Raw genomic sequence first — 12,717 nt, 5'->3', positions numbered from 1 at the left:
ATGTGCAAGTGTACCTAGGACAAAAGCTGTTTTAAACGCAACACCAAATGTTGGTTTGATTTAGTTAATAGAAGTTAATTGATAAATAACATCCATTTATGACATTATTTTTGAAAGCATCCTTACTTTACAACATTTTTACACAAGTGTCTAAAACTTTTCACAGTACTGTTGCTTTGTAGGCAGGTTTCTTCAGGCGTCTTGGAGACATTGCCACAGTTCTTCTGGAATTAGTCTGTTTCAGTTTTTTCTGATTCTTCATGTAATCCCAGACGGACTTGATGATGTTGAGATCAGATCTCTGTGTGGAGCACTGGCTGTTGTCCGACTCCTTGTGCATACAAAAATCTCACTGCATTATTACAATTAATGGCAAAAGGAATGTTTAGCTATGTAAACTGATATTTTCTACTGACACACTGGAGCAAAAGATAGAAATAACTGTCTTAAAACCATTTTTTGTTGGTAAAATACTAATGGCTTAAGACTTTTGCACAGTGTGTTTTAGAAAGGCTGTCCAAAAATTGTTTTTTTGTGTTGAAAGAAACCATTGACTCCCATTGTTTTCCATGCAATTTGCCAAAAATCAACAAAGAGAAAACCTTTATTGTAACTTGGCAAACACTAAAATATGAAACGCATGATAACTTTTAAAATTTAAGACTCGAAAGTTTAATTGAAATTGAGACACGTGTTCTAAATCACGCCAGGAAAATTTGCTGTTTCTTCATCCGCTTGAATTTCATAGTCAAAAAGTCTGTCAAAGGTTGTTTTTGCTTGTTAGTTTTTTGGATCTCAATTACTAAACTGTTGCAGCACTGAAAAGAAGTGTGAGAAACCCATTTTAATCTCAAAAGGGTTTGAGAGCCAAACATGAAAAAGGCAGAGGAAGTATTCACTATAAGTAGTCAAGACATCAAAAACTTTAGAACATTATTTTGTGCCTATGCAAATAATTTTTGAGCATAAAACATCTGGGTCAAATTGATCCATAACACAATAAAAAAATTATAGGGATTATTACATTTCTCACAAATTTTATATTTTTATTCTCTGACAAGCTACAATAGATGTCTTTTGTTCTTACACGAATCTTTAGTATTTTTCATAGTGTTTATTTTGGGCAAATTTTTCAGCAGCCATTACTCCAGTCTTCAGTGTCACATGATCCTTCAGGTTTATGCTTAAAATAAAAAATAATAATAATTAATAATAATAAAACTATTTGCTAAAGCACTAAATTTGAACTTTTGTCAAACTTCAGGAACTTCTGGAAGCCTTTCTAGCTGAAGGCCAGTCAACCAAAAATGCAAGACTGGTTTTAACAGCAACTGTTTCAGCACAGAAAGAAGTTATTGAAAGGAGCTACAATATTCCAGAGATCTCAAAGTAAGAGCAACATGTCATTCAACGTCAGTGCTGTCTTACGACAATTACAAAAATAAATCACACAACAAAAACAAAATGTTTAAAAATGTAAAAAACTTTTTTTTAGGTACTTGGACCTTATTAGTGTCAAGACATTTGATTTTCATACATTTAAAGATGGCATTGCAAGACATCACAGCCCTTTGTACAGTGCCATCCATGACAAGGAGGACATCAACTCAAACACCGTAAGCAGATTGACTCTTGTATGAGCACAGGCTTTAATTTAACTTTAATTTGCTACTGGGTAGTTTGCATGTTTTCATCTTTGATGCAGGATTTTGCTCTGCAATACTGGAGAGTTCAGGGAGCTCCTGCAGGGAAGTTGTTGATGGGCTTTGCCACGTATGGACGTTCCTTCATCCTCACCTCCTCTCAGAGTGGAGTTGGAGCCCCAGCTAATAAGTTGGCTTCTCCTGGCCCGTATACACAAGAGATGGGCTTGTGGTCTTACTTTGAAGTAAATCTCATAGACAAAATCTTTTGTTTGATATTTTTTCATATTCATTGCAAATGCTTGTTGTGGATATCAAGTTAAGACATATTTTCTTTTTTCAAGATATGTCTTTTCCTCAATGGTGGTGTAGTACAGTGGATAGAAGACCAGAAAGTTCCTTTTTCTATTAAAGGCAGTGACTGGGTGGGCTTTGATAATCTGAGGAGCTTTGAGATTAAGGTACATTCTGTTACACACTGGAACATATTCTGATGTTTAAATTCATAGGCTATGTTACATGAAAAATAACAGCTCTGCTTTTTATTGTTAAGATGAAATACTTACAGGAACATGGCTTTGGGGGTGCATTTGTATGGGCTTTAGACCTGGATGACTTTTCTGGATATTTCTGTGGCCAAGGCAATTACCCTTTAGTCAACCATCTGAAGAAATGGTTAATACTTGGTGAGATTTGCATAAATACATTGTTTTGATTTTTAGAATGGTTATTTATCTTCAGATTCTGATATGTGATTATTTGCTGCAGGAGCAAAAGATGAATTGGATGGTTCCATGACTACAAGCTCTTTTGCAACAGTTGGGAAGGGTTCTTCAGCACGGCCAACATGTGTGAAGATTCTCAGCTCTCTTCCAGCATTGACAAGTCAGTTCTGTGCAAACAGATCAGATGGACTTTATCAAAGAATGGATTCCCTTAACTCGTTTTATAGATGTACTGGAGGAATGACAAATATCACCTGGTGCACCCCTTCCATTTCAAATCATTCTGGGGCAGCACAACCACCACAAATGATCATTTTTATTGCATTAGGAACTGCAAGTCTCTTTGCCAGGTGGCATAGCCTATTTTAGGAGTAATGTACTGATTTCATATAAAACATAGATGGAAAGATAGCTCAGCACAATTTTTTTAAATCTGTATTAGCTTAATAGGACAGGTCGTAGCCTACATATGGATGCATGTGGAGTACTTGTGAGTAGTTGTGGTTGTTACTGTGAAATTGTTTCTTAATTCTTAAAAATTTGCCTAATTTATCATTTTAGTCATTTTAGAGTAAGGTGTTAGAGTGGATGTTAAAACAAAATTGTTTTGACAAATTGCCTTTGTTCATATAAAACATAGATGGAAAGATAGCTCAGCACAATTTTTTTAAATCTGTATTAGCTTAATAGGACAGGTCGTAGCCTACATATGGATGCATGTGGAGTACTTGTGAGTAGTTGTGGTTGTTACTGTGAAATTGTTTCTTAATTCTTAAAAATTTGCCTAATTTATCATTTTAGTCAATAGTCAAACAACTAATTTTGAGTAGAGTAAGGTGTTAGAGTGGATGTTAAAACAACATTGTTTTGACAAATTGCCTTTGCACATGTAATGTGAAATGGAATATATATTGTATGCATTTATGGGAAAACATGTAGATAATTATTATTTTAATTTTCTTTGTATTTTTAATCATTGTATCGTTGGCGTCATTAAAAATAATACATTAAAATCTAAGAGAGCAACATTGTCTGTGTATTTTATATCAGTTGTAGTCTATAGGTGAACTTTTTGTTATTCTGCAGTGTGACTGATCAGGGGTGTGTTTCCTGAAAGCACTATGGTCACAAGTTCTGTTGTTACCAATAGTGGAACTTGCCACCTTAGTTGGTTAACAATGCTTTTGGGAAAAGCACCCGTGTGATTTTAGAATCAGTTACACATACATCGTACAAAATGTTGCTTTTATTCTTTTCATTAGAGTATTTTATCCCACAGTATATAGTGAGACTACTTTTTCTAACCCTGACTCATGTTTATTTTTAAATCTTAATCTCCAATAATAATTTTTACTCATTCTCATTTTCTTCCAAATCTTTATACATTTATTCTGCTTAACACAACATAAATATTCTTTTTAATAAGTCTTCCGCAATTCCTCACACAATCTCTATATGGCTCCAGAAGACTTGGAATATAGCACACAAGTCGTTTGGACAACTTTTATGATAATATATTGCGCTTTTTCGTCTGGTTTGACCCAATTGCCAGAATTCAATTTCACCTTTTGTGTAGAATAAAGAAAGTCGTAGGGATACGGAACAACATGACGTTGCCTACAGTTTATTATTTATTTTATTTTTTTAACTATCTCTTTAACGAATCTGTCCGTCAGGTTGACGTCTATGCGAGCACTTTTCTGCCTGGACAGCCGGGCGCCATTTTGTTCGCCTGTGGAGCCGAGAAGGGAAATCCTGTCCAGGAGCGTCGACCACTCTACATGCACCAAACCGGACATACTTAATTCCAGTCGGTATAAACTGGTAATTGTGAACGCTTTATTTGAAGTAATTGAACATTGTATTTATTCATTCATTGACTTATTTTAGGTAACGTTAAGTGTAGTAGTCGTGCTAAAGTTAACAACATGCTAACGTTACCCGAAGTTATCAACATGCTATTCGAAAGTCATAGAACACTGTTATTTTAACGTACACAGCTTTCAGGCTTAATAATATACAAATAATTTGTTCTTTAAACGTTTCTTGTCTCAGTGTTTTTCATCTGACAACCTTCATTGTTAAATAAGTCAGACCAAACACTACAATAACGCCTAGCGTGACGAATGAAGAAGAAAAAATCTTGTGAACAGTGGATTTAATTCCAAATGTAATTTAGTAACTTTACGTCGTAATCGAACTTTTGAAAAACTAAATGGAAACAAAAGCGTTTTTCAATAATTCGAATCACAATTGTTTTTGCTGTCCTTTCGCTTTGGGTTATTTCTAAGCGTGTAGATTAAGTAATAATATATATTTTTCATCTGTAAAAATGTTTCTAAAATATTTGAGATTTAAAAATGCAGATTTTGTAAACTGCACCCTAAATTTACAGGTGCGGACGCAAAATCTGCGAAATATTTATTCAGATAATACCAATTTTAAAACTTGATAAATATGGTTTATCATGCTCAAAAGAAACCAAGAACCAAAATTTGTTAAAATACTAAACTGTCTACACAATCTCAGGTTGTTTGTTATGTACTATCACCTATTGTTGTGTCCAATCACATGGTATATAAATCTAAAAACATGTCCTGTCTCCCTTGAAAATATTTTCCATGTATTAAAATATATTGTGTTCCTTATTCAAATAACCGTTTGTTCAGCACATGGGGAGTGTTTTTGTCTCTTTTTTGAAATGTAGGTTATGCAAGATCTTGTCCTTCATTCCAGAGGATAACTGGATTTGGATAATGATTTAGCTTCCCTGAAGATTGCTGCTTTTTTAATCTCACCATTGGTTTTTGTTTTTCCTCTATTGGGCTTTTTTTTTACATAGTTCCAGTCTACCCCCCTTTAAAATTTCCTCACGCCTTCAAGAGACATAGAAGAGATCCCTTCTTTTTGTTTTTTCTTTCCAACATCTCCAAGATATCCAGTCCCATGTTTTGCCCTCGGCTCTCCTTTTTTGACAACATCTTGCTTGAGGATTTTTAAACTCCCCCAAACCCCCTCACCACTCAATTATCAACAATATTGGAGAGAAGAAAAAAAAACCGGACATTTTCCACCACCTGCCAATTTTAACACAGCAGTCTGATGGGAACAAGTCGCTAAAAGAGAGGCAAAAGTTGCCCCATCTCCCCCTGTTCAGTCTTTACTCATCAGTCAAGTGTTCCTTCAGGATACAGACAGTGCGGAGCGACCCTTCAAGAAGCACTTGAGATCACCAGGGAACGTCTCAGCCACTGCAGGTGAACGAAGTTCTTGCAACGCATTCTCTCTCCAGTATTAATATATCGGCCATTTAGCATCATTCAGGACAGAATGTGAAAGTGAAAATGTGAAAGGATCAACAGGAGCATGAATAGGCTTGTAACACTCTAAATAGGGAGATTCACGTGGACCCTGTCGCAGGCGTCCAGGACGAGATCGCAGCATCACTGAAGAGCTCCTGACCTAGAAGACTACAAACTTGTGCCAGAATGACCATGCAAGGAGATGACTGCTACTTCTACTATTATTCCACCTGTACTAAGGTAAGTGTAAAAAGTCACATCTCCTTTACATTTAGAAATTTCCCTATTGTTGAAAGCTGATTTTGAGTTTTTAAGTAGGTCGTTAAATTATATATACACTACCGGTCAAAAGTTTGGGATCAGAACGATTTTCCAATATAACGGCTTGTAAACAATATGTCACGTACGTAACGTCACATTTACCTCAGAAAAAAACATATTCGGTGACCATAAACTCAGTCAAATCGAAAAATAAACTGTACAATCATTTTGGTTAATATATGCACCATATGACATATTCATTATAATTTTTACTGTTCTTCAAGGTTTAATTTATGTTTGAATAAATCCATCAAGTTTTTATGACAGCCACCATTTAAATGTTTATATTGAAAAAAAACAACGAATTGAAGTAGAAATATTAATATGTAACTGTAACTTTATTATTGTAAAAACCTTCAATATTATAGTAATGTTGTACCAACTGACTCGTGTGTATATTTTACAGCATTAGTTTGGCATGTACTGTACCTGATATGTATCGAAAATAATAGCTATTGAATCGAATCGAATTGGTAATTGAATCGCAAGCTTGTGAATGAGAATCGAATCGAATCGTGAAATTTGTGTCAAAACCCAGCCCTAATAAAATGACTATGTAAGAAAAAATTGTATATATGTATATGTATGAACACATGCACATACTTGCATATATATAAAAGATAATGATCATAATTAAAAATGAATGTTTTGTCTTGTGGTTTGCCTTTTAAGGGTGACAGCTGCCCTTTTCGACACTGCGAGGCTGCCATGGGTAGCGAGACGGTCTGCACCCTTTGGCAAGAGCAAAGGTGCTTCCGTAACATCTGCAAGTTTCGCCATATGGAAATAAAGGTTGGTGTCCACTTCCAAAACCCCTTTCTGTTGAGATCGTTCCATTGTTTCTGAAATGGGACCTCAATAATGATCCACCCTGTTATTGTTATTATTTTTTTAGAAAAACCGCAAAAAAATTGCATGCTATTGGGAGAACCAGTCAGCTGGCTGCCAGAAACCTCACTGTGCTTTCCATCATGAGAAGCCACGCGTCATCGATGGGAATTATTTTGCCCCAGACAAAGGTATTCGTCTTAAGTGGTAACACTTAACAGTGTTTTGAACTATACTGGTCTTTATTAATATATAATATAAATTGGCCTTTTGTCTTCTTTTTTTCTTTTTTAAAAGGGCAAGTAGTGCGAAAGGAGAAGGAAGAGACCCCATATGAGGATCAAGTCAACCAAGTCTCTGTGCCCACTGCAAACCCCACTAACCCGCAGTTAAGAGGGGTCATTAGAACTGAGACCCAAGAGAATGTCCCCAGCCCTACCCATCCACCAGTGGTTATCAACCCTGTGGATGACGATGATGAAGATGGTAAGCTCACATTTCTGTGATGTTTTAACTAGAACATCTTGTCCAATCCCATTCGTTGTTGGTTCCAACCCTTAATTAGTCCTTGATTAGCTGGTTCAGGTGTTTAATTAGGGTTGGAGCTATGGTCTGCAGATGGACCTTTAAGGGTAGAGTTTAGCATCCCTCATCGAGAAATACTAAATTCTTTTTATTTCAATATTTGCAGATCAATTCTCAGAGGAAGGAGATGAATCTCTTGGAGGATCACCCTGGAAAATGATCACAGGCAAAAGTAAAGACAGTTTCCATGTTCTGTACATATTTTATTTTATTTATTGAGAGCTTTATTAAATCATCATCTGTCATGCAGATGATTCACTGAACTTTGGTATCCAGACACTAGAGGAGATCAGACTGAGGAAAGCACTCATGGCCAGTCTAAAGAAATCTGGTCAATTAACCCTCAGCACTATTTCTTTTGGGTAATCTGTTAAGACATCTGAAGGATAATTTTAATATTCACTTTTCATTTGTTTGCAGGGCAGTCCACCATGCAAAGCCCAGCCCAAAACAAAGGAACTGCTACTGAAAAGGAAAACATTCAATCTCTCTCACGTCTGGAAGTTAACAATTCCAGCATCGGTAAGCTGTCCATAAGGTTGAGCTTTGGTTTTTGCAGTATTGAACCATTTAATAAGTTTAAAACCCTTTTAAAATCTGTTGCAGATTCATCTGTTAATGAAATTGGAAGAAGAAAAATTACAGACAGACTTGGGGAAAGAATTTTGAAAAGAGGTAAGGTTATGAAAACCGTTTGCGTCACATTGTGGTATACATTTATGTATCTGTGGTCCCTTTTTACAAAAACTGACAGATGATATTTAATTTAAGATGCTTCTGTGGAGGAAGACCTACCATTGAAACGACGCCTTGCTGAACGTCTCGGTGGAATTGTTGAATCTTCCACAGACGTGCTACCACAGAAAGGTGAGAGATTAGTTTATTGTGCCAGCTGTGGTTGTGTAGGTATTTTGTATCTATTCCATAATTTGTTACTAACTATTTTCAGCTCAGAAACCAGTGCGTGAAAGACTTGGATTGACTGCCGCGCCACCTAGCACTGACAGCGAGCCAAAATCATCTGGAGATATCCATATAAAAACTCTGGAGGAGATTAGGCAAGAGAAGGCAGCCAGAAACCTCAACATGAGTGAAGTTGTGCCTGTTGTGAAAGAAATGCCGGCAAAGAAGCTGAGCACATCCAAGAAAAGTGTCAGACCCGTTGGCGGACTTCAGGTTAAGACCTTTTCTGAAATCCTGCACGAAAAGAAAAAAATTCAGGAGAAAAAAGCCCAGGAAGTGAATACAACAGCCAAAAGCCCAGAGAGGAACGAAGGACCTTCCACTGCCGGAGCTGCAGTCAAGGCTCCTGTGACAGCTGGGGAGGTACGTGTAAAAATGCTGGAGGAGATGCGCAGGGAAAAGACAGCCCGGATGCAGGCACAGCTTCATGAGCCCACAGACGATAAAACCCAAACCTCAACTGAAGCAGAGGCAAGTGGACCTCCAAAGAGGCGCATTCTACGCATTAATAAAAGCTCACGTAAGTCAGACACATTCATGTTTTTCTAGTTTGAAATGGTTTAAAAATGGCCACATTTGCCCAAAGAAGTGTGTTCACATAGCTGTCAATTCTTTCCAGCAACTGCATACACTGTGGATCAGACAAAACCAGATGCGCCTGATAAGAAACTAGAACCTGCTGCAGAAGTAAGACACAAGAAAACAGTCCTAAGAGAATATTATTGTTTCTAGATTAATTATTGTTTGCTCTGTTTTACTCGCAGACAAATGGAAAAGGCAAACCCTCCAGTGAGACTGTTAAAGTGAAAACGTTTGAGGAGATCATGCGAGAGAAGAGACTCCGCAAGCTACAAGAGGAGCAAGTCACCTCCACCACCCAGAAGGATGCAGGACTGTCTGCACCTGCTGCCTCACTGCCAGCCTCTGAACCCTCTGGCCAGCCCCAAACCACAGTGAGACAGCGGATCGCCCTCAAGCACAAGAGCTCTCCACTCCCTGCTGCTGTAGTGCCCCAGAAAAGCTCCCCCGAGCTCTCTGGAGACAGGTCTCCATCGAACACACCAAAGCCATCAACCTCTCCTGTGATCGCTATCCAGCTGGCTGAGGGAAATATTCAAACAGAGACCAAGGGTATGAATTTAACATGAATTGGTGGTGATATTCAATCTCTCTTTAACTGATTATTTAACTCAATTTTTACATACAGTATTAACAAAAATATAATAATGACAAAATGAAAATAATTATCAAATGCCAGTAATGTTTACAGTAGTACTAATTAGGCATGGGCCGATTACCGGTTTCAAGGTATAACGCGATTTGAAAATTTCACGGATTACGCTAATATTTTCCGTTATACCGTTCCTGCCGTATGCGCTGTTTTTCATGTCTCCTCAAAGACTGAAAGTGTAGGAATCTTTCAGGTTGAGTGCAGTGTAGAGAGTAACACAACCCTCCTCCTTCTGTTGGTGCGAGCGAGCGGTCAGTCACGTGTGTGTAGGATGGCCGAACTTAAGGAGCTTCCCCTGGAACTTACGCGATCGGCAACCGGCCATTTTTTGTCTTATTGCAAGCAACTCATCTCTGTTCTGGACTTGCACAAACTGCGTTGCAATGCAATCGTTTTCCAAAATGTAATTTATGTGAAAATATGAAGTCTGTAAACGCCCGTTAACACAGGCCAGAGATGAATCTGAGTGAATCTGCGTCTCATTCAGAGCTTCTGCTGTTTGCTTCGTTCAGGCATGTAGTATAATTTCACAAAGCTAGTCAGTACATTCTGTTTTTGCTTCAAATTGGGTTATTATTAAATCAAATTATGTGTATGAAATTATATAACTAAATGATATGAAATGATATAAATTAAATGTATATGAATTATATAACTAAAATTAAATAACTGTACAGATTTACAGATTTAGGTTAAATAAAGATGTCAGTCTTTATTTTTCTTCTTTTTAGGAAACAAATCAAAGAAAAATAAACAAATTCTACTGTTCCTAATATTCTATATATTGCTCAAAAACAAAATATATTGTGTTCAACGGAAATGTTTATTTATTTATATTTTTTACCCAGTCATTTAAAAATAACACATTTTAGAGCTGTAACGACAATACTGTGATACCGTGAAACCGTGATATTTTTGCTTAAGGTTATCATACCGTCAAAATCTCATTCCGGCCCATGCCTAGTACTAATAAAATATAATCTGAAATTTATGTATGTATAAACTAAAATGAACTATCTTCCAAATGTCCTACTCAGTTTGCTGTTTTTCTCTGCATTTCAGTGAAGCCCAAGGTGAATGTAAAGCCGTCAGTAGTGAGGCCAGCAGCCCAGCCTACCCAAAAGAGGAAAGCTGCAAAAATTTGTTCTGCTGTTGCTGAAGTGAAACCTCTTAACACTGCCTGTCAAACACCTTCCTCGCTGGTTATTCCCAACAAGCGCCTTAAGGTGAGAGTTCATTTAATTATTTTTAAAATAAATGTTTTTTTGTTTTTTTTTAGGCAAGTCTGGTGTGTCACTGTGTTAGAAAACAAATAGAATACAGTTTGATTATTATTATTATTTTTTAATACTCTTTCAGGTGGCGTCACCAGCCTCTCAAGATGTTCAGTCCGACACTCAGCGGGTGCCTTCCAACAAAAAGGATATTCAAATGGTGCCTATGAGCTGCGTTGAACCAGCCAGTACTACATCACCTGAAATTGTTGCGGTCCCCCAAAGGTATGGGAAATCTTCTTAAGTATTTCAGACATAATACTTATATACACACACACACACACACACACACAATTATTTTTTGAGATTTTTATTTTATATCTTCTGTTATGTTCCTTTGTAGCCCTGTGATCAAAACACCCAGCATGCAGCGCTCTCGGCGGTCCAGCACCACTTCTGGTCGTACTCCTGCTGTTACCAGTTCAACAGTGGATGACTTTGAAGAACTGTTAGGTGAATTTACTGATGACCGGCTTGAGGATGACTTGGAATTGGATTCGGGCAAGGGAGAGGACGACCTTCTTTTAGAACTCTCAGAGATGATTGACAGTTAGACATGAGTGACGTCACCCTTTACTTACAAAAACACTGCCACTATGAATTTGAAAGGACTGTGACATCATTTAACCCACAGCATTTTAAATTGAGGCGTATATTTTCAAACTCTTAATAGATCTGTTTTAATGTTCCTGTTTACATTTTTTTTTTTTTTCATGTCAATGTAAATATGATTTCTTTCTCAAATAGTGCTTGAGAAACACCAGTTGTGGTGTCCAGGTTTTGTCCTCTTGTTTTATTTTAGTTGACTTAAAGCTGTCAAAAAAGGGAAAAATCTTATTTAGCTGTTGCAGGTATTAACAAGCCATTATAAGACAGCCTCGGGTATAATGATTGTGTTGGAAGTTGTGTTATATCACTATCACTCATTATGTATTACAGAGACAGGAAGTTTTCAGTTGTGTACTGTGTATGCTGAAAAATGGCTTTTTATTAGAGAGGCACATCAAGGCCACACCTTTCTTAGTCTTCATTTTGAGTCACGTGTATTTATGATCCATTAAATGTTCTTTTGCCGTCATTATCAACATTGTTTTAATAGGTCATTTCGCTCACCTTTGATTTAGTATAGACAAAATATTTTATGGTATTATGGTTTAACGGTCTGGCAGATAGCTGAAGGGCATGGTTTTCCTTTTTCATTTCTGCATAATTTCTGTCACATATTTTATGCTAAAAGAAATTTCCTTGGGAACCATCTACACCTTTTCAGCTTGAGAAATTAATATCAAATAATTTTAGCAGGGAAGTTCCTTCTCAGACTTCTGAATGAAACCCTTAAATATGAAGCAGTGCTCTCAGGGACAATACTTCAGCTTTGCTTACCTGTATATTTTGTGTTTTCTTTGGAAATGTCCTGCCCACCCGTGTCTTCTCATCTTTGTTTTTATTGACCTTAACTAAGTGACCTCATGCATTGAGGGCATGTAATGTGAAATTGTTTGTGCTGCAGCGCTGCCTGCACTTGTTGCACCTCTTCAAAATCTTTGTAAATAAAATGTCTTTATGAGAAAATATTAGTTTCAGTTTTTAACATGGTTTACCAAGCTTTGCTATGCATTGTACTTTTTAATATTTCATTAAGTGTTTCAGGCCACATAATATATTTTACTGTTTTATTTTGTGTTTAAATATATTAACTATTTTTATCAATATGAGAACAGTACAAAAAGCCTTTGTATGCTTCACAATACTCACTTAAAGACTTCTGAGGAACGGAAATTCAGAAATGCAAAAGTATAGTAATTGTCTGTTAAATAGCTTCTGATAAATACTTTATTTTACCTT

The 12,717-nt window shown here is 36.7% G+C and overlaps 2 protein-coding genes across 4 annotated transcripts; both read left to right on the top strand.

Moving 5' to 3' along the window:
• The first annotated feature begins 873 nt into the window (after window positions 1–873).
• Window positions 874–5,629, top strand: LOC107685728 (acidic mammalian chitinase-like). Its single transcript, XM_016482424.1, has 8 exons — window positions 874–891; window positions 1,265–1,389; window positions 1,496–1,616; window positions 1,706–1,888; window positions 1,988–2,104; window positions 2,197–2,329; window positions 2,412–2,528; window positions 5,526–5,629. Exons 1-8 carry the CDS (start codon window positions 874–876, stop codon window positions 5,627–5,629), a joined length of 918 nt encoding a protein of 305 aa, XP_016337910.1.
• LOC107685716 (zinc finger CCCH domain-containing protein 11A-like) lies at window positions 4,054–12,444 on the top strand. 3 transcript variants are annotated; one of them, XM_016482413.1, is made up of 17 exons: window positions 4,054–4,192; window positions 5,556–5,625; window positions 5,763–5,910; window positions 6,664–6,783; window positions 6,887–7,010; window positions 7,117–7,305; window positions 7,511–7,576; window positions 7,655–7,735; window positions 7,825–7,926; window positions 8,011–8,079; window positions 8,176–8,271; window positions 8,354–8,887; window positions 8,987–9,054; window positions 9,132–9,498; window positions 10,661–10,824; window positions 10,958–11,097; window positions 11,216–12,444. In XM_016482413.1, the coding sequence occupies exons 3-17, from the start codon at window positions 5,857–5,859 to the stop codon at window positions 11,424–11,426; spliced, it is 2,385 nt and encodes a 794-aa protein (XP_016337899.1). In that variant the 5' UTR covers window positions 4,054–4,192; window positions 5,556–5,625; window positions 5,763–5,856; the 3' UTR covers window positions 11,427–12,444. The 3 variants fall into 3 exon arrangements, with proteins under 3 accessions (XP_016337899.1, XP_016337898.1, XP_016337900.1); XM_016482412.1 differs by having other exon boundaries at window positions 5,211–5,625; XM_016482414.1 differs by lacking the exon at window positions 7,655–7,735 and having other exon boundaries at window positions 4,054–5,625.
• Window positions 12,445–12,717: the final 273 nt, after the last annotated feature.

This window comes from Sinocyclocheilus anshuiensis, unplaced genomic scaffold (genome assembly GCF_001515605.1).
Source record: "Sinocyclocheilus anshuiensis isolate Anshui unplaced genomic scaffold, SAMN03320099.WGS_v1.1 scaffold257, whole genome shotgun sequence".
Lineage (NCBI taxonomy): Eukaryota > Metazoa > Chordata > Actinopteri > Cypriniformes > Cyprinidae > Sinocyclocheilus > Sinocyclocheilus anshuiensis.
This window is presented reverse-complemented; position numbering and strand designations above follow the sequence as displayed.

Excerpts from the sequence above, each read along its gene's own strand:
- LOC107685716 (XM_016482413.1), top strand. The coding sequence starts at position 5,857 with ATGACCATGCAAGGAGATGACTGCTACTTCTACTATTATTCCACCTGT. Across the intron at positions 7,011-7,116 it reads TTATTTTGCCCCAGACAAAG|GGCAAGTAGTGCGAAAGGAG; the intron begins GTATTCGTCTTA and ends CTTTTTTAAAAG. Across the intron at positions 11,098-11,215 it reads ATTGTTGCGGTCCCCCAAAG|CCCTGTGATCAAAACACCCA; the intron begins GTATGGGAAATC and ends GTTCCTTTGTAG.
- LOC107685728 (XM_016482424.1), top strand. Across the intron at positions 1,617-1,705 it reads AGGACATCAACTCAAACACC|GATTTTGCTCTGCAATACTG; the intron begins GTAAGCAGATTG and ends TCTTTGATGCAG. Across the intron at positions 2,529-5,525 it reads CTCTCTTCCAGCATTGACAA|TCTTTACTCATCAGTCAAGT; the intron begins GTCAGTTCTGTG and ends CCCCCTGTTCAG.